This window comes from Emys orbicularis, chromosome 8 (genome assembly GCF_028017835.1).
Source record: "Emys orbicularis isolate rEmyOrb1 chromosome 8, rEmyOrb1.hap1, whole genome shotgun sequence".
Taxonomy (NCBI): Eukaryota; Metazoa; Chordata; order Testudines; family Emydidae; genus Emys; species Emys orbicularis.
The window spans coordinates 91,715,642-91,736,928 of NC_088690.1; the positions used below are offsets into that span (position 1 = coordinate 91,715,642).

At 51.4% G+C, this 21,287-nt stretch overlaps 1 protein-coding gene across 1 annotated transcript; it reads right to left on the reverse strand.

The window, feature by feature from the left end:
- Positions 1–206: 206 nt before the first annotated feature.
- Positions 207–20,188, reverse strand: ARHGEF37 (Rho guanine nucleotide exchange factor 37). The gene is made up of 13 exons (XM_065409908.1): positions 20,140–20,188; positions 14,806–15,092; positions 13,554–13,677; positions 12,549–12,696; positions 10,075–10,274; positions 8,280–8,410; positions 7,378–7,482; positions 4,838–4,945; positions 3,652–3,981; positions 2,779–2,907; positions 2,140–2,335; positions 1,181–1,353; positions 207–440 (listed from the first exon to the last, which is right to left on the reverse strand). Exons 1-13 carry the CDS (start codon positions 20,186–20,188, stop codon positions 207–209), a joined length of 2,214 nt encoding a protein of 737 aa, XP_065265980.1.
- Positions 20,189–21,287: the final 1,099 nt, after the last annotated feature.

Genomic DNA, 21,287 nt, shown 5'->3' on the forward strand with positions numbered 1-21,287 from the left:
CACACACACCCTTTCCTGTATGCAAAGTTCCCCGTGCAAAATTCTATGTCAGTAGTTTTTGTCCTTCCTGTTCTCAGTCCAGTGGGGTCTCTTCATTTCCTTGCCAGCTCATTCTCCAGCTTTACTTACTGCATGTGCCAAGCCTCTCTGGGGAGACGGGGTGGGTAGGGGAGTGGATCACTCATTCCTGAACATTGCTTCTGCTGCTACGTTTGCTGAGTTGGCAGAGACCAAGCAGGCAAGCTCCAACCCCCCAGCTCCTGGGTGGGGACCATCATCAGGTAACTGGAAGGTACGTAGCCCCGCTGTCCGTTGACTTCCACCAGGCTCCACTCCTTGCTTCCCTTCTTATCGTGAGGTTCCAGCACTGTCAACGGCTGCCCTGCCTGCAGACTGACCTCATGGGGACTCCTGGCTGTGAATGCATAACCTGCAACCACCTGGAAAAGGCAAGGAGATAGGTACAGAAAACCCCCATTAGAGAGAAGATCCAAAAGGGAGCAGGACATGGGGGCTAAAGTGCAAGATGAATGCAAGAATCCCACTCATTTAGGCCATATCAATTCAGAGAGGTGTGCATGGGTGTGGATGCTCCATGGTTGTGGAATTTCATAAGTACTGGCTACCTGTTTGCTTCTGAGAGGAATTCAAGGAGTTAGTTACTATCATTTAAGCCCTGACTGCCTCTCTGAGTGACAAGACAGTCAGAGTTAAATGCTGCACCCAGGATTTACAAAGGGACAGTGTAATGTTACAAGCCAAAAGGACATTTACAGTTGTCTGTGCAAAGGGTTAATCAAATCTCATCTTTCTGAGCATCTTCTGATCATTGCAGAGGTCAGGAAGGCCTTTTCCTCCAGCTACAGCATTGTACAATAGTCAATTGCACATGGAGGGAGTCCCTTTCTTCTGCACTGGCTAGGCACTGGTTAATGTTAGAGAGGAAATACCAAACTAGATGGGCCACGGATCCAGTCTGCGCTGTCCGTTCCCAGCTCCCCTGGAAGTGGTTACCCAAGTATGTCTTGAGTTGTGTGTTGTGAATGTGGCTGTATGTGCTTCCCCCACTCCTGTGCTGTATGTGTGTGCAGGTACTGGATGTGCCCAGGGCAGCTATACGCACAGAGGTGGGTGCAATGACTGAACAAACGTAGGTGCCTGCAGGTATCTCCACACCCACCTGGAAAGCCGGAGGGGTGATGAGGACCTGTGGCTTGGGTGTTTCGGGTAAGGTGTAAGAGTGTCGTCTTCTCTCAGCCCCAGCGTCCGGGGCCAGCATCTGCATCCTGGGCTTTTGACTTTGGACCAGATGATATGGTTGGAGTTTCCCAGCCAGGACATACCCTCGGTGACCTGTAGGACACACAGACTCAGTCAGGCTGGGCACCAGTTACCTGTTCTTTTGTGGATGGATTTGTGCATAGGGGAAGAAGGAAGGGATGACTCTGGCAACACCCTGGCATAGTGCAAGGCTGCACAGCTCTACCGCTGCACCTCCCTGCTATTTGGCTGACTGGCCCCACCGTGAAGCACCATGAAGGGATCCCGAGATCTTGCTGAGCACAGCGGACCAGGCCGTGGCACATCACAAATGCTCCCTGGGGAATCAATGGGGCAAAACCTGAGCACTACGCATAATGGCCTGTGGCTGCAGACATAATAGAACTGGGCAACAATGGGGGTGGATCTGGGTTTGGCAAAACCAGGGGAGGGTCACATCTAGCTCCTGTTTCATCCAAACCCAGGAAGTTCCGGCTGGTTGAGATAAATGGTTCTGCTTCAGGCCTATCTCCAAAATACACATTTGGAACAGAATTCACAACCTTCTGCTCTCTCAGTGTATTGAGCTCTGCCCTGTGAGTTCCCCAGCAAAGCTCTGATGTATTCCACCCACAAGCGGGCAGTCAAGGAGAATGAATCTCAGTGAGGTTGCTCCAGAGAGAAAAGAGATACAACCCTAATGCCGAGCAGTCTCTGCTTCCCCAGAAATTCCCAGATGGAAGCCTCCCTTGGGACAGTTCACCAATCCAGAGCACTTTACTTTGTCAGACCATAGTTCTCCCTCCTGTTTTTCACGCCAGCCTGAGGGACCCTTAGCGTCAGGGGAAAGGAGAAGGTTCTTGTAGTCCTCGCAAGTACCTCCAGCATCCACTAGCCATCTGTTAGTGTTGCCTTTGGTGTCCATTTCGTGCAGAAGAGCCACAATCTGTCCCCTCTGCAGGGTCAGGTCCAGATCTCTGCTGCCACTGATGTTGCTCGTCACCTGGTAGAGCTTCTCTGGGCCATGTTTATTGACAAGTGAAAGGACCCTGCGCTCCTCAGCAGGGCTAAGAGGCTAATGGGGAGTAAGACACAGGGAGAATTGTGTCAGAAAATGTTTCCTACTGTGAGATCTTGCCCCCCGAGTGTGTTTTATTTCTGGATTATTGGGGGTTATGTCATGATCAGTGGCAGCCAGGGTAGGAACTCCTGTCAGTTCTGATCAGCTTCAGGGTATGAAGCTGGGTCTCCAGAGCTAAGGACCCACCCCAGGGCATTGTAGCCTGAAGTGGAGGATTCCCTGGCTCACCACAATTACCAGCCAACCATTGTCAAGGAGTCAAAGCCAGTAGCATGGCTGCTGCAAAGTCCTCGGCATTGCAATTGGCTGTCCCCAACCTCACTTGCTTCCCAATGGGATGTTCTCCTGCATTAGTGAAACACTAAGAATCTACCCAAATGTCCCTGTCTTCTCAGCCATCTGATGGGAGGAGGTGCCCAGCACCTCCCCGCTCCTACCTGTACCACAGGGCTCGGCATGACAGTCTCAAATTTCTGGCAGAAGGAGTTAAGCTGAGCACCAGACTGGCTTAAAGTGTCCTTCACCATCTTCCAGAAAGTAGGCAGAGGGACGTGGCTATGCGGCAGCTGTGGAAAGAGACACTGGAATTAGAGATCACATTGAGGGAGAAGGGCTGTGCAGAGAGAAATCCATTGGAAGGGTATCAGGAAGAGGAGGAACAGAAGGAAAGGGAATCAGAAACCAGAAGAGAACAAGAGTTTCTACATTTCAAGAAACCTGAACAATCAATCAGGTCCCCCTTGTCAACAAACGATGCTCCTATCTGACTTTGAATCACAGCTCCTCCCCATGTGTGCAATGGTCAGTGATACTGTCGGGTCTTAGAGGAGGGCTCCTAGGAGATCAGGAATATTCTGGCTGGATCAGGCTATCTCCTCAGGGCAGGAGCTGTCTTCTTCTTCTGCATTTGTATAGCGCCTAGCGCAGTGGGGCCCAGGTCTACAAATGGGACCCTCGGCACTAGCACAATCCAAATACTAATAGTAATCCTCAGCCACCATGTGGAACTCCCCAAGAGGGGATAGGGCCACCCAAAGCAGTCTAGGAGAAGCAACTCCAGCCCACCCAAAGGAGAAGGGAAATAGACACATGCAAATAAAAGTGCGGCCTGCGTGGACAGCTCAGTGCATCTGCCTGTGGAGAGTCAGGATGGGAGGAAAGCACCCTGCTGCTACCCAGGCAGAAACCTCTCCTGGTGCCCCACCCACCCCATGCCTGTGGGTCTGAGTGGTGTGTGGCTGTCCGCTGAGGCCAGGCACAAGAGCCTCTAACTTATGCTAGCTCAGTACGCACCCAGGGGTCTCCATTACCTGGGCCAGCTCTATTTCAGCCTCTTGGAGCACCTGCTTGGCCAAGTCCGTCTGAAGGGCCACAAGCGAGCGCAATATCTGCCCCAGCCACTGCATGGCCACCTGGTTGAAGGTGGGGAGCTCGGACACCAGTAGGGTGTTGATGGCGAGGTAGGTGTTCATGGTGGCCTCCTCATCGTATGTCACGTTGCCCGTCTCACTCTTCTTCTCCTCGATCTCCTCATAGTCCAGCAGCTTGTCCAGGCGCTTCCTGATCAGCTGCTGCGGTCCCTTCAGAGTCTCTGACAGGCTGCAGAGTGGCTGGTAGACCAGCCGGTCCAGCCGTCTCCTCTGTTGGAGAGAACCCAGAGGCACCACAGTGAAATCCTGATGTCCCCAGATCTGCCAACCGCGCAGCACAGTGCCCCAGCCTGAACATCAGAAACAGCATGGGGGACCCTTGAAATCCATGCTCTCCAGGCCTGTCACAGATGAGAGCGTCGGCGCCCAACTCTCCTGCGTTGCTGGTGGCCATGAGAGAAGGGAATTGTCATGTCTGCAGAGAGCAACTTCTGGCTCCTACTGACTTGACGTAGGGGAAGCTTCCACTGGGCTCACCAAGGAGGCCTTCTACCGACAGACCCCAGGAAGCTCCCATTATGATCCCACCAGACTCCACACATGGTTCGTATCTTCTCAGGCACCTCTCCACCAGTAGCCAGACACAACAGGCATCCCTCCCTGGACGTTTATTAGGACACTAAGAGCCACCCACCCACCTTGTTCTGAGCCAGTGAAACTGCAGCAGTGAGCAGCGTGGGGCACAATACAGACAGAGCAGACTTCAGAGGGTGTTGAGTCCCCAGGCAATAAGCAGGCATCGTGGAATGAAACAGGCAGGGTGCTAGTTGGGTGGGGGAACATCCAGTGGGGTGAGGTGCCCAAGTTCTGACTGGGGGGAGGGATCAGGGAACCCCCAGAAGTGGTGCGAGGGCTGGGGCACAGGCACATGATGGAGCTCCCAACGGAATACCGTTCAGGAGGCAGGTCAAATAGCCAGTGTAATTGCCTTTCCCACAGTCCTCTCTTCTGATGCAGTCCTGCCCTCACTGCCTGCTGTAAGCTAATGAGAACAGCCCTGGGGTGGGACCCGCAAGACCAATGCTAGGCTCCCTGCCCACACAGATATAAGTGAGGTGGCACTCACAAACTCCGGGAAGATGGTGCGATGGAGCGTTCCCGCCAGGCGACGATACTGCTGGGCAGCTCCTTCCATTTCCAGCTCGCACTCCTGTGGTTTGGAAAGGAGAAAGACCTGGGGGGGCGGGGGGGAGGAAGGGGCTGAGAACCCTAGAATTGTCCATGTGTGTTCAAACCTGGGAGATGCCCAGGGCTGTGTCAGCCTTCCCTGAAGGCAGGTTCAGAATGTGACCTACTCCTTTTCCTACAGCCCTTTGTAAACTCCAGGCACTTGTTATCTCTTCCACCCAAAGCTCCTGTCCTCTTTGCTTTGAGAATAAAAACTACAGCAGCTGTCCTGCATCCTATGGTATCCAACCAGTGCACTCAGGCCGATGCTCCCAAGCTACCTACAATAACAAACCAATGGACTCAGCGTGGCATCTCCAAGTTATCCTAAAATATCAAAGCAGTGTTTGTAGATCAGTGCTCCAAGCAACTCTCTGGTAGCAAACCAGTTTGTGTGCCCAATGCTCAGGAATGACCCCCAGCTCAGGGTGCACAAACCACGTGGCAAGAGCCACCCTACAGTGACAAACAGGTGCCCGCAGCCCAGTGATCACAAGAAACCCTGCAGAAACCCAAATACAGACCACTGCCTGAGGGCAGCTGCTGAGATGACTGGAACTCCCTGCTCTCACATCTGGATGGGTTCTCTGCCTCTTCAGAGAAATACTCGCCAGGTAGGGTGACCAGATGTCCCGATTTTACAGGGACAGTCCCGATTTTTGGGTCTTTTTCTTATATAGTCTCCTATTACCCCCCACCCCCGTCCCGGTTCTTCACACTTGCTGTCTGGTCACCCTGTCGCCAGGCCACTCAAAAGGAGCTTCCATGTGCCATTCCCACCAGCCCAGGCTGCCTTGGAGTATTGGCAGAAGGTGCTTTCTTGACTCAGACTGAGCTAGTGACTCTCTGTCCCAGGTGCACTCCTACTCTCCCCCACCCTCTGCCAGAGGAGGAGGAGGAGGTCATGTCCCAGGGAATGCAGCTCCCCTTTCAGGCCCTCATTGCTACTGACAAGGTGGAAGCCAGAAGCAGCGAAGACGATGGGGGGAAGGATCTTTGGCCCCTCAACCGCAGATTGGCTGTTGTGTCTGAGACCCCTGAGCCGCACCCGGGTCCTGTGGAGGCTCCTATGGGAACGCCACAGGCTTTTCTGGGTTTGTATAAATAGTGATTTGGCTCTCTGCTTGTGGCTGAGGGACTGGCATGTGCAGATGAATGAGGAGGATCAGACTGGAGGAATTAAGGAGCTGCCAACCTGCCAAATGGTGCATTAGGAGGTCAGGTCATTTCCGTGCGGGGGATCACATCATCTCAAGCTTTTATTAATATTTACCAGAGGATTTCCCTGGGGCAGGGATGGGACACACTCCTTTCCTCAGGCACTTCTAAAGGCTGCTGGGAAGCTGTGTCTGATCACAGCCCTGCCCAGCCAGACCACTGAGCTTATTGTCCTGGCTGCTCAACCCTAGTCCCTGACTCCTGGTGAGAACGGTAGCGATGGTAAAGACCTCTCAGGACACCCAGCTCAGCACCCTGGGGCCAAGGCAGGATTGTTCTCCAGGGCTTTTTCCAGGCTAGTTTCAAAAGTCCCACGGGATGGGGCTTCTGCCATTTCCCTGGGAGACTATTCTGCACACTAGCATCTCACTGGCATCCCAGACTATGTTTCCTTTCCTTAATTTCATCCCATTCCTCCCAGTTCCAGCCCCCAAAGAATTCCTGTGTTTCATGGGGCTTTAAGCCTTTCCTGTATTTATAAAGGGCTATTTGGCCCCTTCTCCTCCTCTCTTAGCCTAGCCCGTTTAGCACTTCTCATTGCTCTTTATGAGTCCATCCCTCCAGCCCCCTGGGCCTTTTGGCTCCTCATCTCTGAGCTCCCTGCACTTTGTCAAGATCTGCCTGGCAACACCGCATCTAGAGATGAAGGCAGGCCTCCAGCTGTGGCCGCCATAACCAGACCATCTCCCACAGAGAGATGCCACCTGTGGGGAGGGCTGAGAAGCAAGCAAATCGGGTCTTCAAAGGAGGAAAGCCAGGGCACTAGATCACTATGTCACCCTGCGTCCTTGTTCCCAATGTGTCAGCCTTAGTGTTGGAAAGAGTCCTCCTCATGCAGCCCGGGGATTTCACAGCATGAATAACCCTGGGACCATTTACAGCACCGTGCATCTTCTAAGCACGGTGCAGTTATTATTGTATTTATTCCTCACAGGGGGTGAACTCCACCTCCGTGCAGAGAATCGGTACAAGGCCCAGGCATCGTTTCAATCTCAGCTCAGCTCTGGGGACTTAAGCAATTCACAGACTTTAAGTGACCTCTCTGCACAGGGGTGGATTTCACCCATCAGAAATAAGGCCTCAATCCTGCCAGGTGCTGAGCACTCTCAACTCTCATTGGTTTCAGGTGGAGTTGAAGGTGCTGAGCCATCCACAGGAGCTTGCCCGGGCTGCCTCTGTGGGTCTCTAACCCCCAAGCATTATGGGATGAGTGGGCTTTACCTGTAAATTGTTCAGGTAAGAGGTTACGTTCTCCTGCAGCTCAGTCACACCAGACGCCAGGAACTGAAACTTTTCCTCCAGATGGTCGAATTCTTTGTCCTCTGTCTGAAAGTCAATGGGGAGAAGATATACCGTGGGCTCCTGGACGGGAGATCAGTCCTTTGACTAGTCCCAGCAGGCGCAGTGCTCCTGCTGTCCTGTGGGATGGACTGGATTGCAACACCAAATGGATTGGAACATAAACAGTTCTTGGGGGACACAGAGGGTGAAATCCTGGGAGCTCTGCCGTTGGCTTCAACAGGCCCAGAACTTCTCCCAGAATGGACTTGCGTGGTGGTAGGGATGCATGCAGGGTAGAGGTAGGGCATATAAAGGCCTTCAGTGGACTTGGGAGAAGCCTACAGGAAGGGTCCACTCCACTGGATTTGTTTCCCTTCCTTGGAGTCCTCAAGGATCCCTCGTTTGAGTCCCCCAATCTAAGCCTTTAGGAGCTGAGCAAGCTGCCTCTACAATGCTCCAAGACTTTGCTCACCAGGGGATCAAGAGAGTGAATTTGATACCTGAACTCAGATCACTAGGCCAGCCTTTAAATTTGGGACAAATGACCACAGGCAGGTCACATGACGACTTAAGTGTCTCACATGATAACAGCATGGATCACATGATCTCAGTGTTGATAGGACCTCAGTGTGGCTCACCCATGTTTCACACATCACACTTACAAATACACGGGCTGGCCAGTGTTAAGCCACAGAAAGGCCACCTGTGAAAAACAACAGGTGCTTTCAGTAAGCGGAACCCATCCCCTGCTGCCCTTGGTTCAACTGTTTTCCTCCTACCTACGTCACCAGCACATACACACTGTATGGTTACTGGGAGCTGGACGTGAGCAGGGGCCTCACCTTGGGCACAATGCCCGCTTCGTGCATGAAGAGCCGGCTCAGCCGCGTGGTCTTCTTGGCAATGGAGTGCTTGTTGAGCCGACCTAGGCGCTCCCGCAGTGTCAGGTGCTCGACCTTGCTGTATTTGGTTGCTGCCTCAGGACAGAAGGGGAGGAAGATAAACAGGTGAGGGATCAAGAAATCTCTGAGCCTGGATCCCTCCTGGGGATGATATTTCATTCAGTTCTTTGGAGCCCAAATGCACAGCCCTGACCCCTCATAAAGGGAAGAGAGTATAAATGAAGCTGTAAATGACCTACCTGCTTACTCCACTATATCCCTTCCTGAGTTCTCCCCTGGACACTCCTACCCTCCTCCTTGCCTCCTATAGTTTGACACACACGTCTTATGTCTCGTTTGAATTAGACTATAAGCTCTCCAGCCAGGGACTGTCTCTTGCTAAGTGTTTGTGCAGTGCCTAGCACAGTGGGGCCCTGGTCCCCACAGGTGCTACTGTGATACAAATAATAAGAAATAAGGTAGGAATAGTCATAAGACTAGTAAAACACAAAGAAAGGATTGTAGGAAATGTAACATGACTCTAATCAGACTGATTAGTGGAAAGAGAGAGAGAACTCAAACCATTAACAGAGTAGAATATTCAGACATGAAAGGCCAATGTTTTAAAAACTGCCCGTAGTTTCACATACGCAAACCACTATGGGTATGAAGTGTTCCCTCTCATTTTGTACGTCCATGTGCGGAATTAATTTTGTTATGTGCACCAATATGGAGGTGATGTGCAGGAGGATCTCAGGACTGGGGCAGAGCATTGGGGTGGGGGTGGGGTGACGGCTCTGGCTGGGGTTCAGGCTCTGGGGTGGGGCTGGGAATGAGGGGTTCAGGGTGCAGGTTCAGGTTGGGGCAGAGGGTTGGGGGTGGGTCCGGGGATGAGGGGTTTGGGGTGCAGGCTTCTCCGGGGCTGCAGTGGGGAGAGAGGACTCCCCCCAGCCCTCTCTCGCTGCAGCAGCTTGGAGCTGGGTGAGATGCACCTCTCCCCGGCTGCAGCAGCTCCTGCAGGGCTGGGCTGGGCTGAGGGAGGGGCTCTTTCCCCCAGCCATAGCAAGTCCGGGACAGGTCCGGGCTGGGCCCGGGGGGTTCGGGGGAGAGGCGCCTCTCCCCGCCGCAGCCCTGAGCCCCTGCGTCAGGATTAATAGGCAGCTGCATGGCCACGCAGCTTAGAGGGACCTTAAGGTCTGACTGAGTGCTGGCACAAGTGACTGGCTGGAGAAGTCTGTGTGTCGCTAGGCACCACTGCAATGTATCAAGGTGAATTGCTTGGCTGAATACAAATAATTTAGAAAAAGAAATCAGAAAGAATTGTAAAAGCCTGTTTTTATTTGGTACCATTAGGGGGTGTTGTTTCCTCTTTGCCTTTCTCAGCTCTGAGACTGACAACATATTGGTCAGTTTCACGAGTGTTTCTAGTCAGTTTCACTTCAGGGATCTCCTACACAGGGTTTGCAATTAGTAGTATTAGTATAGTAATAATGTTACTCTAGTACTGGGAGGCCATAACTGAGATCAGGACCCCACTGTGCTAGATGCTGCTAGAGACTGTCCCTGTTTGGAAGAGTTTACAATCAAGACAAACAGAGGGTGGGAGAAAGGAAGGGTTGTTCCACTGCAGGTTAAAGCCAGACTAAAAACTGTTTTCAATGGAATAACAATGAGCCGAGACATTTCTGATTGATCTCGGGCTTTACAGACCCTCCATCATCCTGACAAGGCCTTTAACATGCCAGTTCTTCCTCACCTACTTCCTTGCGCCTCTTGTACTCGTTGATGTTGGCGTTAATCTCGAGCATGGCGCTGGCTGCGCTCTGCAGGGCAGAGTAGGCATTGTCCCTGGCTGACGTGTTCTCCAGGATCTTCTGCAGCAGCAGCGGGTACTTGGTGACCCTCTGCACGGGCATCACCAGGAAGAAGCTCAGGTCTGAAGCACCCGTGTGAGGCCTGCATGAGAGGCGAATGGGGAGGATTAGGATCTTGAGTACAGCTGAACTCCTGCAGGGCTTTGAGCCCTTCCTTCCTGTCCACAGCTGGGTGAGAGACCCCTCAGCTTTCAGATGTACCCAGTCATGAGGGCGGAGGCAAGGGGGGCAAATAGGCATCAGACACCTGTGATGTAATGAGGGCGATCACCTTCAAAGAAACTCCATTTCACAATAAGGTCCAGGCTAATTGCATCCACCCCATGAATCCATGTGACATGCGTAGCAGCCCTCCCTCCCACCCCCAAATGGCACCACAGTGGGGAGGATCCTCTGTGCACATCACAGATGGGCAGTACTGTTGCTCCCATTTTCTCTTCAAATTCATGGCCAGATCCCCAGCTGCTGAAAATCAGTTTCTCTGTTGCTACAACTACTGCGGTGGAGCTTTGCTGATTTACACTAACTGAGGACCTGGCCTCCTGTGCTGGGGAGCTCACTGTCAGCTGCTCAGGGATTTCCAGGCCATGCAGCCCTGGTCTCAGCCTTCCAAAGGGAAGCAGGCAGAGCCCGTGAACTGTCACCCCTCAGAGCTGTGCTAAGTCACTGCGATGACTGTCTGCCAGCACCAGCCAGGGAGAGACCCGAAGGACACTGCCAGCCATGGACGGATTTCCTGGCCTTATTACACAGTACCACGTTTGTTTAGTGAACAGGTCCTGGGATTGATTCTTGTCTTGGGGACAGAGAGAGGGGAAGGGAGACAAAGACAGTGACTAGCTGCCTTTAGCAGAGCGAGTGCTGCAGGCTGACTAGCCTTCCTCCCAGCAGCATGGCAGGCACTATTCACTAGTGATTTTGTGGCGAAATCCATGGAGGCACAGAGTAAGAAACCCCAGAAACCCCCTCCCCTGCCATCAGTGCCCTGCCTAATAGGGAAGTGAGAGTGTCAGCAGCAAGCCCATGTCCCCAGGTCAGGCTGAGGGCATCTCCAATCCACTGGCAGGCCCCTTTCCGCATGTGGGTGATGTTTTCCCATTTGCTGGCTGGGGGAGGGGTGCAGGCGCGAGCTGCAGGTGCTCTCAGTTATCAGCCTCGCCTATCGTCCAGGTTTGGAAGGATGAGCCAAGGGTCCAAGACAGGAACCAAGGTCCAAGGCAAATGCAGCACAAAGCAAGGGCTAGTATTTCTGATCCTCCATCTGTCACGTGTGTTGGGGACAGCAGTAATATTCTGATATGTTGGAGGGGCCCCCTCCACACACCTCCAATAATTCCTTCTCCCCCTCCCATTCTAACGTCCTTTCTTGTCCAGTAGGACTAGATGACTAGATGGGTCTCCCTTCAGAGCTTGTTAAGGCTATTTCTCAGTTGGCCCGGGGGGGGGGGGGGGGCGATATTGAGGGAGGCTGGATCTGTCACCAGGAGCTGAGCACATGGTTAGACAGGGGTTGAGGCACTGAGAATGCAGTCAGGGTCCCAACCTCTCAAGGTGGTTCAGGGCCATAGGGCTGCCCCCCAAACCTCATTTCATCCTCTTCAGTCTCTGGGCATGTTCCCTGCTGACACGGCCCCTGACCCTGCTTTTGTTCAGAAGGTGAATTATTGGGGTGTGAGGGAAGCCTCTCTCCGTGACCCCAGATTGGAAGGAGATTTTGCCCTCCAAATTTGAACACCACAGCCGAGCAGCCAGATACCCCAGAGGAGAAAGGAAAATCCAGCCATATCTGGAGGAGACTGTGACCATCTGCACCAGAATAAGGGGATGGGGAATGTTGCTGTCAAGGCAGCACTTCAGTTCCTGGGTCACAGCTTCCCATGGGAGCATCAGTAGCTGTCTGGGGTGGCTGTGAGCCACCGCCATTCCTCATCTCCGATCTCCCCCGAAGTAGAATTACTCAGTCCCTTGCAAATGACTCTTCCCCATACCTTGGGAATGTCCTTAAACCACAGGCCAGTCCTCACAGTGCTTCCTACAAAGCACCATGGCAACTGGACCAGAGGAGTCTGGGACTCAGAGATGCACAATTTTGCCAGAGGGCTGAAGGAGGTTGTGGTGTAAAGATGGTTACTAACCCCTGTTTCAGGGTACATGATCCAGCCAGCTGACTGAGGACATGTGCCCACAGCAGCAGCTTCTCTGGTCAGGTGGTCAGGGACATCCAGCTAGTCCAGCCAGCTGTGTAAACTGAATGTGCTTCCAAGGCATGCCCAGTCCATCCTGGATAAAGAGTGCCATTCAGGCCAAAGCACAGTCAGCTTCACCAAGAGAGCTGGGGAACAGGTATTGTACTTACACCGTCGTATTCAGGGTCTCCACAATCTCCTGCTGCAACCTCGGGTCCTTCTTGTAACTCTCCACCAGCAGAAGAGCTTGCTCATAGCAGGCACAGTAAACCTTATAGACACTCTCCATCTCCTCCTTGAACTCCTGGAACAAGGCACCTGGGCAGCAAAGTTACCAGACAGAGTCACGCTGGGGAGCCAGCCCCATTCCCAGGGAAGGGGCATCCTCAGCATACACAGTGCCAGCACTGTCATTAGCCTCCTGGCCAGCAGGGTCAAAGAGAGACCAAGGACTGAATGGACATGGCAGCCGAGACACCCTAGAGGGAGACACCTCCAAGCTGTGGCTGAGAAACACTGGCAGGGGACAGTGTGGAGGAAGCCTTCGAAGGCTGGTGCAGAGATGGAGGTCTCCACTCTCCCCACCAGATGAGCAGGAGAAGTTCAAAGTCACAGGAGACTCTTCTCCACCCTGCTGGAAACTGGGGAACAGGGAACACAAGGGATGGAGAGCAAACAAGACCAGGCCCTTCCCCAGCCAAATGTAACCCAGCAATGGGCATCACTGCCCCTCAGGCATCCTATCCTAACCTGACTGTGACGCTCCCCAACCCTTCCATGGGCAGGTCTGATCTCGTGCCTCATGCAGCATGTATCCTGCAGGGTTAGGCTCTCCATGATTGCACAGAGCTAGTGAAACAATCTGCTGAGATTAACACACAAGACCCAACAATTCCTTCCCCTCGGGTTCTGGATTCCTGGGAGAAGCAGGACATGAGTACGACTCATGCTGCCCTGGATTGCTGCCCATGGGCATGAGGCTGGCTGGGTCTGCCAGAGCCGCAGACAGCTTTGCTACTGTAAATGTTTGGATATCAAGAGCGCCAAGGAAGACAAGGGTGACGGCTGTTAAGGTGAAGCAGGCCCTTTTCCCCTACTGCTGCCAGGGATCGGCAGTATCAGTTCAGTGTCATCCTGGCACACAGAGCCTCGCTCGCTGCCACCTTCACACTTACTGATCAGAAGCAGCTGCTCAGGCTCCTGGCTCACTGTCGCTTCCAGTCCTTTCAGGAAACGTTTGGAGACACAGAGGACGTCATCTATGTTAGAGAAAAGCCCTTCCAGGTCTATGTCAGGCAGCTGAAAGGAACAAGGAAACCATAAGCAATCAGAATGAATTCAGTCCCACACTAGACACCGGCCTCCAGGCAGTAGCACATGCATCCTTCAAGCCACCCTCGGAAGTTGCACATGGGGCTGGCTGGAAAACAACAATTCCACTTCACAAAACATTTAGAGGTATCAAAATGTGGTAACATTCCACCTATGGAGGCTCTGGGGATGGGCAGGCACGGGCCCGCCCACATCTAAAGTCGCCCCGCCCCCAGTCAAAGGGGAGGAGCCTCTGGACCCAGGCATCAAAAGATTAGGGGGGACCACAAATGAGAAAAAAAACAAACCATTTTAATGGAAAATGTAAATAAGACCTTTGGAAATTTAACAGAGTGAGATTATCAGGCCAGGCTATACAGAGCCAGAGTGAGATCAGGGACTTGAACCTGGGATCCCCACATCCTAGACCAGGATCCTAAACACGCCTATAGAATCAGAATCAGAGTCAGTCTCTCATCTTCTCTTTCCTTTCCAGCTCCCACCCACTAAAAAAAAGATTTTAGTGTCAATGAAATGGCATTTGTCAAGGGAAACGCTTTGTTGATAATATTTTGACCAGCTCCCGCTGCATGCACAGTTTTCCGCATCTACAGTTGTACCCTTGCAGAAGTTCAGAGCTAGGCATTCAAACTGCATTGCATGCCCTCAGTTCGCTTGTGCAAATGCACTTTGCGTGCCCCACTCTGGATGTTTATGCATTTAAAAGCAGACATGAAAATCTCAATGGGTAAAAAGGTGCAAGTTCAGTGGCTATTTTTGAAGATCTGTCACCTCATGTGACAGGTAATTCTATGGGGCAAAACTCCTCCAGGGTAACTGTCACTCTTTGAGGTGCTGGTGGAGGGTTCTGCCTCCACAAATTTAAGAGGCTTCACTTTTGGGCTTGGATGTCAATCTTCCAGGATTGGTTAGACACCTCCCCACCTTCTCTCCTATGGAAGAGGCTGTTTAAAAGAGCCCTTCCATTGTACAGGGGAACAGGCTTGGCTCCTACTGAGAGAAACCACAGTAGCTCCCATTTCAATCCCACACCAACAGAACATTCCCCACGTTGTAACTGACGTCTCCATTGGGAGATTTGAGTCTAGCTCTCACCTGCTTTTGCCGGAGGTGGGCTCGGATGTCACACACACACAGCTCGATGGTGTGGACATAACTGGCCTCTGTCTTGATCAGCTCTTCCACTGCCAGTCTTTGGTTCTGCTCCACTCTGTCAAGGCATATAATCTCTTCATATATGGGGCACTCAGCTCCTGGTGTCTCCTTAGCAGGCGGCTCATCTGGGCTGGAGCTCGCCATGTCAGCAGCAGGCGCTGAGAGAGGCAGAGAGCTCAGTTTAGAGCAATTTTGCAATCGAGTCATCTCAGCAGGTTTATGCATGACTATAATAAAGACAGATTCTTTGATTCAGCATTGTTGAGTCACCTTTTGCCACTAGGTCTCCACTTTTCATTCAGCCAAAATTGGTAGCAACCCAAAGTCATTATCATTCAATGGCTGTTTGGTGGCCCATGTGCAACAAATTTGGGGGTCTCAGTCAGTGCAGTCTCAGTCTAGTGAAGAGCTATTGATGCTTGGATCATCTCTCAGGTGTTGGCACGATACCAATAACCCATTACAATTCAGGGATTAAAAAGAAGTTACACTTTAGGGTTTGGCTTTGCAGCAAAAACGGGAGAAAACCGGAAAACATTATTCCAATCCCACATAGTGAGTGCAGGATGGAGGAATAAAAAAGGGTTGGGAGTAAGTTGTACGTGGCCATAAAGGGCTGATTTCACTGACCCCCAAGGGTTGGATTTTCAATTAGGTTAGACACAAAATATATCGGAAAGTATTCACCAGATTTATGTGCACAATGACAGTGGCTGCATGCATGGATTGGGTAGATGCGCCTTCAAACAGATCATTAGCTGCATGTGCAATTGCAGTAGATGTGTGTGAAAAAATTAAATGTTCAATTGCAAATGGGCACCTAAGCTGCCTGAAAACCTGGGCCCAGAAATCCCAAGTGCAGGGACCCGGGGCTATTCCATTCAATGAGTGTTCGATAATGGTGCTTCTTTTACTCTTGGCTTCTTTTCTGCATGTTCCTTTTGGATTGGGATTCTTAGTGCTGTTTCTAACTTCACTTTAACTCTAACCATTTGGAATACTGCCTGCAGCTCAAGAGCCTTACTCAAAGTCCAGGGGGAGTCTTGCCATTTAGAAATGGGCAAATGACAGATTTTTTGGTTTGCTGACAGTTCGGAGAAATCAGGGGGAAATATATTTTGGGTCAAATGGAAAACTATTTTTTTTTTTTTAATTTCAGCAAATCTAAAAGTATGAGGGAGGGGAGTTTGGGGTCAGCCAAGCATTTACAGCATATTTTTGATTTAGCGAATATTTTAATATTTTTAATGTTTCAAAATAAAATTAAAGGAAATTTCAAAATGAAAAATCGTGTTGAATTGAAAAATCAAGGTGTTTCATTTAGAAAATTTTGAAACTTTTTTGATTTTTCCTGAATTATTTGTTTTATTTGTTTAAGTTTTATTCTGACCAAAGCAATTCAGGGAATTTGACATGAATTTGTGAAATATTCAGTGTCACAGAATCAGCATTTTTTGCCCAAAAATTTTCAGACAAAAAATCCCTCCCAGCTCTATTTCCATTGCCTGCAATGGGCTTGGGATCACACTCTCAGACACACATATCTGTGGTAGGGGGAGGGGCTATAACTTTTGTTTGTTATAGATATTAGAAGGAGGAGGAGGAGCATTGTTATCTTCACAGGCCTTTCACATTAGAATGTGCCTATCTGAGTTCCTCCCTGCCTGCAGAGAATAGGAATAAATGGAGTTAACTTACATAGGCCTTGGCTACACTTGCAGATGTACAGCGCTGTGAGTTAAACCTGACTTCGTGCAGCTGAGTAGGGAAAGCGCTGCAGTCTGTCCACACTGACAGCTGCCCAGCGCACTGTCATGGCCACATTTGCGGCAATTGCAGCGCTGTTGGGAGCGGTGCATTATGGGCAGCTATCCCACAGAGCACCTCTTCTCATTCTGGCGCCGTGGGTTGTGGGAAGGGGGCGTGGGTGCGGGGGATTCTGGGTCCTGTCCCAATGCCCCATGATGCATCGCTTCGCATCCCAGAAATCCCTTTGTTTACATCCACCTTTGGCGCCATCGATCAACGGTTTCTGTGCAGCGCGATCTGTCTGCAGGAAATGGAGTCCGAACTGCTGAGGCGTATGCTGACGAGTCTCACCAGCACGTCACGTTTGGCTATCGAACTATTCCTTAAGATCCAAAGTGACAGAGAGAGTGAGGGTGAGGAGTCCGACGATGCTATCGAGCCGCGTAACGCGTACGACATGAAATTGCTTGTGGCATTCACGGACATGCTCAGCACCGTGGAACGCCACTTTTGGGCTCGGGAAACAAGCACCGAGTGGTGGGATCACATTGTCATGGAAGTCTGGGATGACGAGCAGTGGCTGCAGAACTTTCGGATGAGAAAAGCCACTTTCATGGGACTGTGTGAGGAGCTCGTCCCCACCCTGCGGCGCAACGACACAAGATTGAGAGCTGCCCTGCCAGTGGAGAAGTGGGTGGCTATTGCAGTCTGGAAGCTGGCAACTCCAGACAGCTACCGGTCGGTCGCAAACCAGTTTGGAGAGGGAAAATCGACCGTTGGAATCATGTTGATGCAAGTTTGCAAGGCCATTAATCACATCCTACTCAGAAGAACCGTGACTCTGGGTAACGTGCAGGAAATAGTTGATGGCTTTGCACAAATGGGGTTCCCTAACTGTGGAGGGGCGATAGATGGGACGCACATTCCTATTCTGGCACCACCCCACCTAGGATCCGAGTACGTTAATCGGAAGGGGTATTTCTCTATGGTTCTCCAGGCGCTTGTGGATCACCGTGGGCGTTTCATTGACATTAACACAGGCTGGCCTGGAAAGGTGCATGACGCACGCATCTTTTCGGAACACTTGGCTGTTCAGGAAGATGCAGGCCGGGACTTTTTTCCCAGAGCGGAAGATCACGGTAGGGGAAGTTGAAATGCCCATTGTGATCCTTGGAGATCCTGCTTACCCGTTAATGCCGTGGCTCATGAAACCCTACACAGGGATCCTTGACAGCAGCAAGGAACGGTTCAACTACAGGCTGAGCCGGTGCCGAATGACTGTGGAGTGTGCCTTTGGCCGTTTAAAGGGCTGCTGGCAATCTCTGTATGGGAAGCTGGACTTGGCCGAAAACAGCATCCCCGCGGTTATATCCGTCCCGGTCACGGCCCCTTTCCATCATGTCCTTTGATACCTTCCCGAAGGTATCGTAATTCCTACCGCTGGAGCGCAGCTGGGACTGTACAGCTTCCTCCCCCAAACACTGATGAGGTCCAGCAACTTGCCATTGCTCCATGCTGGGGCTCGCTTGGCGTGTGGAGGCATGGTCACCTGGAAAGATTTGCTGATAGCACTCCACACCACGCCGGGCTGAGCAAACAGGAAGGGGATTTTTAAAATTCCCGGGGAATGTAAAGGGTCGGTCACATGGTTGGTTACCTGAGGCCAGGGCAGTAGAGTTTGAACTGATGACCCGAGTGGCTAGAACAGGCATTGTGGGATACTGCCGAATAATTCTGGAGGCCATTCACAGCGCATTTGGCGGCCACACTGGCGCCGCAGCGCTGCAGCGGCAGTGCAATACTCGCTATTCCTCTCGGAGAGGTGGAGTACATGCAGCGCTGCAACCACGGAGATACAGCGCTGCAAATGCCTTGCCAGTGTGGACGGGGAGTGAGTTACAGCGCTGGGGGAGCCTTTACAGCGCTGTAATTCGCAAGTGTAGCCAAGGCCTTAGTTTCCTTCCTGGATTCTGTATGTTGCTCATTTTGAAGTAGAGGGGGGAAGACACAGCTCTGGAAATGGCAAAGCAATACACTCAATATCACTACAGGGAGGGAAGCCTTGAATGTGTAAACAGCTCCTCTACAGCTTGCCTTCACTAAAATGCCTAAGGCCTCTGAAGCAATGATTAAAGCACTGGTCCCAAAGGGAGAGATGCGTGCTAGGTGATGTAAAATAGGAGGCTGAAGTGAAAAACGAGGGCCGGGTGCAGATGGCAGGATAAGAGAGGTGCAATGGAAACTGATTGCTACTGAAATGTAATGCTCTTATTGGGTGTGCTCTCAAGCCAACCAACCGATAGTAGCTCCAAAGCGAAATTATTTAGATAGTTTGTTGCCACTTAAAATCCCACCCAATTGCTTTAAAAGAATTCTGCCCTTGCTCAAAGCCTGTATTTGGAAGGGAAAAGACCAAGAGTTAAACCTGAATGATTACTAGCGCCACACGCTTTTCATCCCACCTGTTTTCAAGTGTGCGTTTTATCTTGTGTTTCTCACCGGGGTATCAGTCCTGCTCCCTAAGGTTTGGCTGCAGTTTGTTGCTTGAGCTCATCTGTCTAACCAGGTTTCAACATCTTTCCCCTTGCCAGTCTCTCCCTGCAGCACAGCTGCCACAGGAATAGAAACACCAGAGGAAACATGTCCACCAATGCCCCAAGCTCCCACTGGGACCCCAGGAAATTAACCTGCCTGATTCTAATCAACTGATCTCTGCTTGGGGCTCCAAGGGAAGGTGAAACCAGCCCCTCCTGCACCAAGGTCCTCACCAGCCTGGCTAGGGGCTGAATTACCACCTCACCCTAAATATGGTGATCCCTAAAACTGAACTGGCCCAGGGGCGCTGGAACAATTTGTATCGTGGGGGTGCTGAGAGCCATTGAACCAAAGTGTAAACCCTCTATATAATGGAAACCACTTCGAGCCAGGGGGTGCTGCAGCACCCCCCGCACCTCTAGTAACTGCACCTACGGGGGTGAGTATCCTGCTTTGGGGTACAATATACTAGTGGGTGTTTGGTCCCATGCTAGCCTCACTTGATAGTCATCGCTCGGTGCTGCTCTCTGATCTGTCTGCCCCACCCTCAATCCCCGATGAATAATTTAACCTCCTGAGCTTGTTTTATTCCTGCTTCTGCTACTGACTCACTGTGTGACCTCAGGTGAGTCACTCTGCCACACTGTGACTCAGTTTCCCTATCTATAAAATGAAGAGAATACTACTGATCCCCCTTTAGAGATCTTGGGGTGCAAATATCATCCGCATCTCAATTATTAATAGCCCTTTGTGGACTACGGACACATAAACACATCCTCCTGTGTGTCCCCCTGGAAGAGCAGCCTGGAAAACCCTAGTGGTTTAAGGGTTAAGCTACCACAACGCAGAGCTTTCTCCATCCGTTTGAGACAGCAGTTCTATGTGGCAGCCTCCCCCAGGAAAGTTCAGCTGTCAGAAAAGCCTTCTGGTGTGCGCTCTCTGACGAATGAGAGATGTTTGGTTGCCCAGTCCTTCTGTGGACTGACTTACCTCTCTCCTCTGTTCCCCAGAGCCCATCAGTCAGCAGTGATACTAACATCTGCGCTCTTCTTGCCCGGAGGTACTGATCCAAAGAGAGGTTCTACAGACACTGGACTAGAATTCTGAGCTGGCTTACAGCCTACTCATGGGATTGCACTGCATCACTCTCTGTAGCACATAGTGTTTCAAATGTTTCCACATCTGACTGGCAGAGTTTCAGTAGTGAACGGCCCATCTATATCTGTCTGTATGTGATGCTTTAGGAGAAGGTAGCCGCCCCACACTTAACGGACATGGCCAGTTTTGCAGCACTATACTTCTGGGATTTTCTTTCATGACGATTGAGAGCCCTTGCCCATGTTCTCATTCACACCAGTGTCCAGTCACAGAAGCATCTGCTAGACTCAGCCAGTGGAAGGCAAGCTCTCAGGGATGACATCGGCATATCACACGTGGGTCGATACCACCGGATATGCCTTGGGGAGGGCAGTGTCTGTGGCAGGAGGAACGTTGTGATATTAGACCCTGTGGCCATGCCCTGGAGTGATTTATTGCGGCTATATTCTATAGGTGAATCTCACCCCAGTGCACTGTGCCCGGTGGTAGAATTTTCACCTGGAGCGGTAGCTGCCATACCTGGCCTCCCAACTACCTGGCTCTCCAGCACTCTGCAAGCTTGGAGCTGTCTCCATCTGCCCATATATTATACACCCTTCCTCTTCTTCCCACCCCTCCTTAATCACACTTCTCCCACAGAGTCTCCCAGCAATGACCTAGATTCCTGCACCACCTCAGGCTGCTACCGTCATCACCCGTGCATCAGACATGTCTGAACTGTGTCTCAGTGGAAGCTTCCTTCAGAAGAGACTGAAGTTGCTTGTATGTTTGGAAAGCACTTAGCACAGGTTCCCAGAATTGTACCATAGCAGCTCACCCAGTCCACCCCCCTGTCAATGAAGAGCTGTCCCCTACCACACCCTTTCAGTGCCTTCTCCAGTGTCCTCTTACAAACTCCAAGTGATGGCAATCCCAGGCACTCCAAGCAGGGGACTCCGGGGGTAATCCATGTCACTGAGTGCATTGTCACTGCTCAACAAACCATAATAATCCCAACAGTAACCACATTATAAGCACCTGCACTATAACCTATTAAGGCC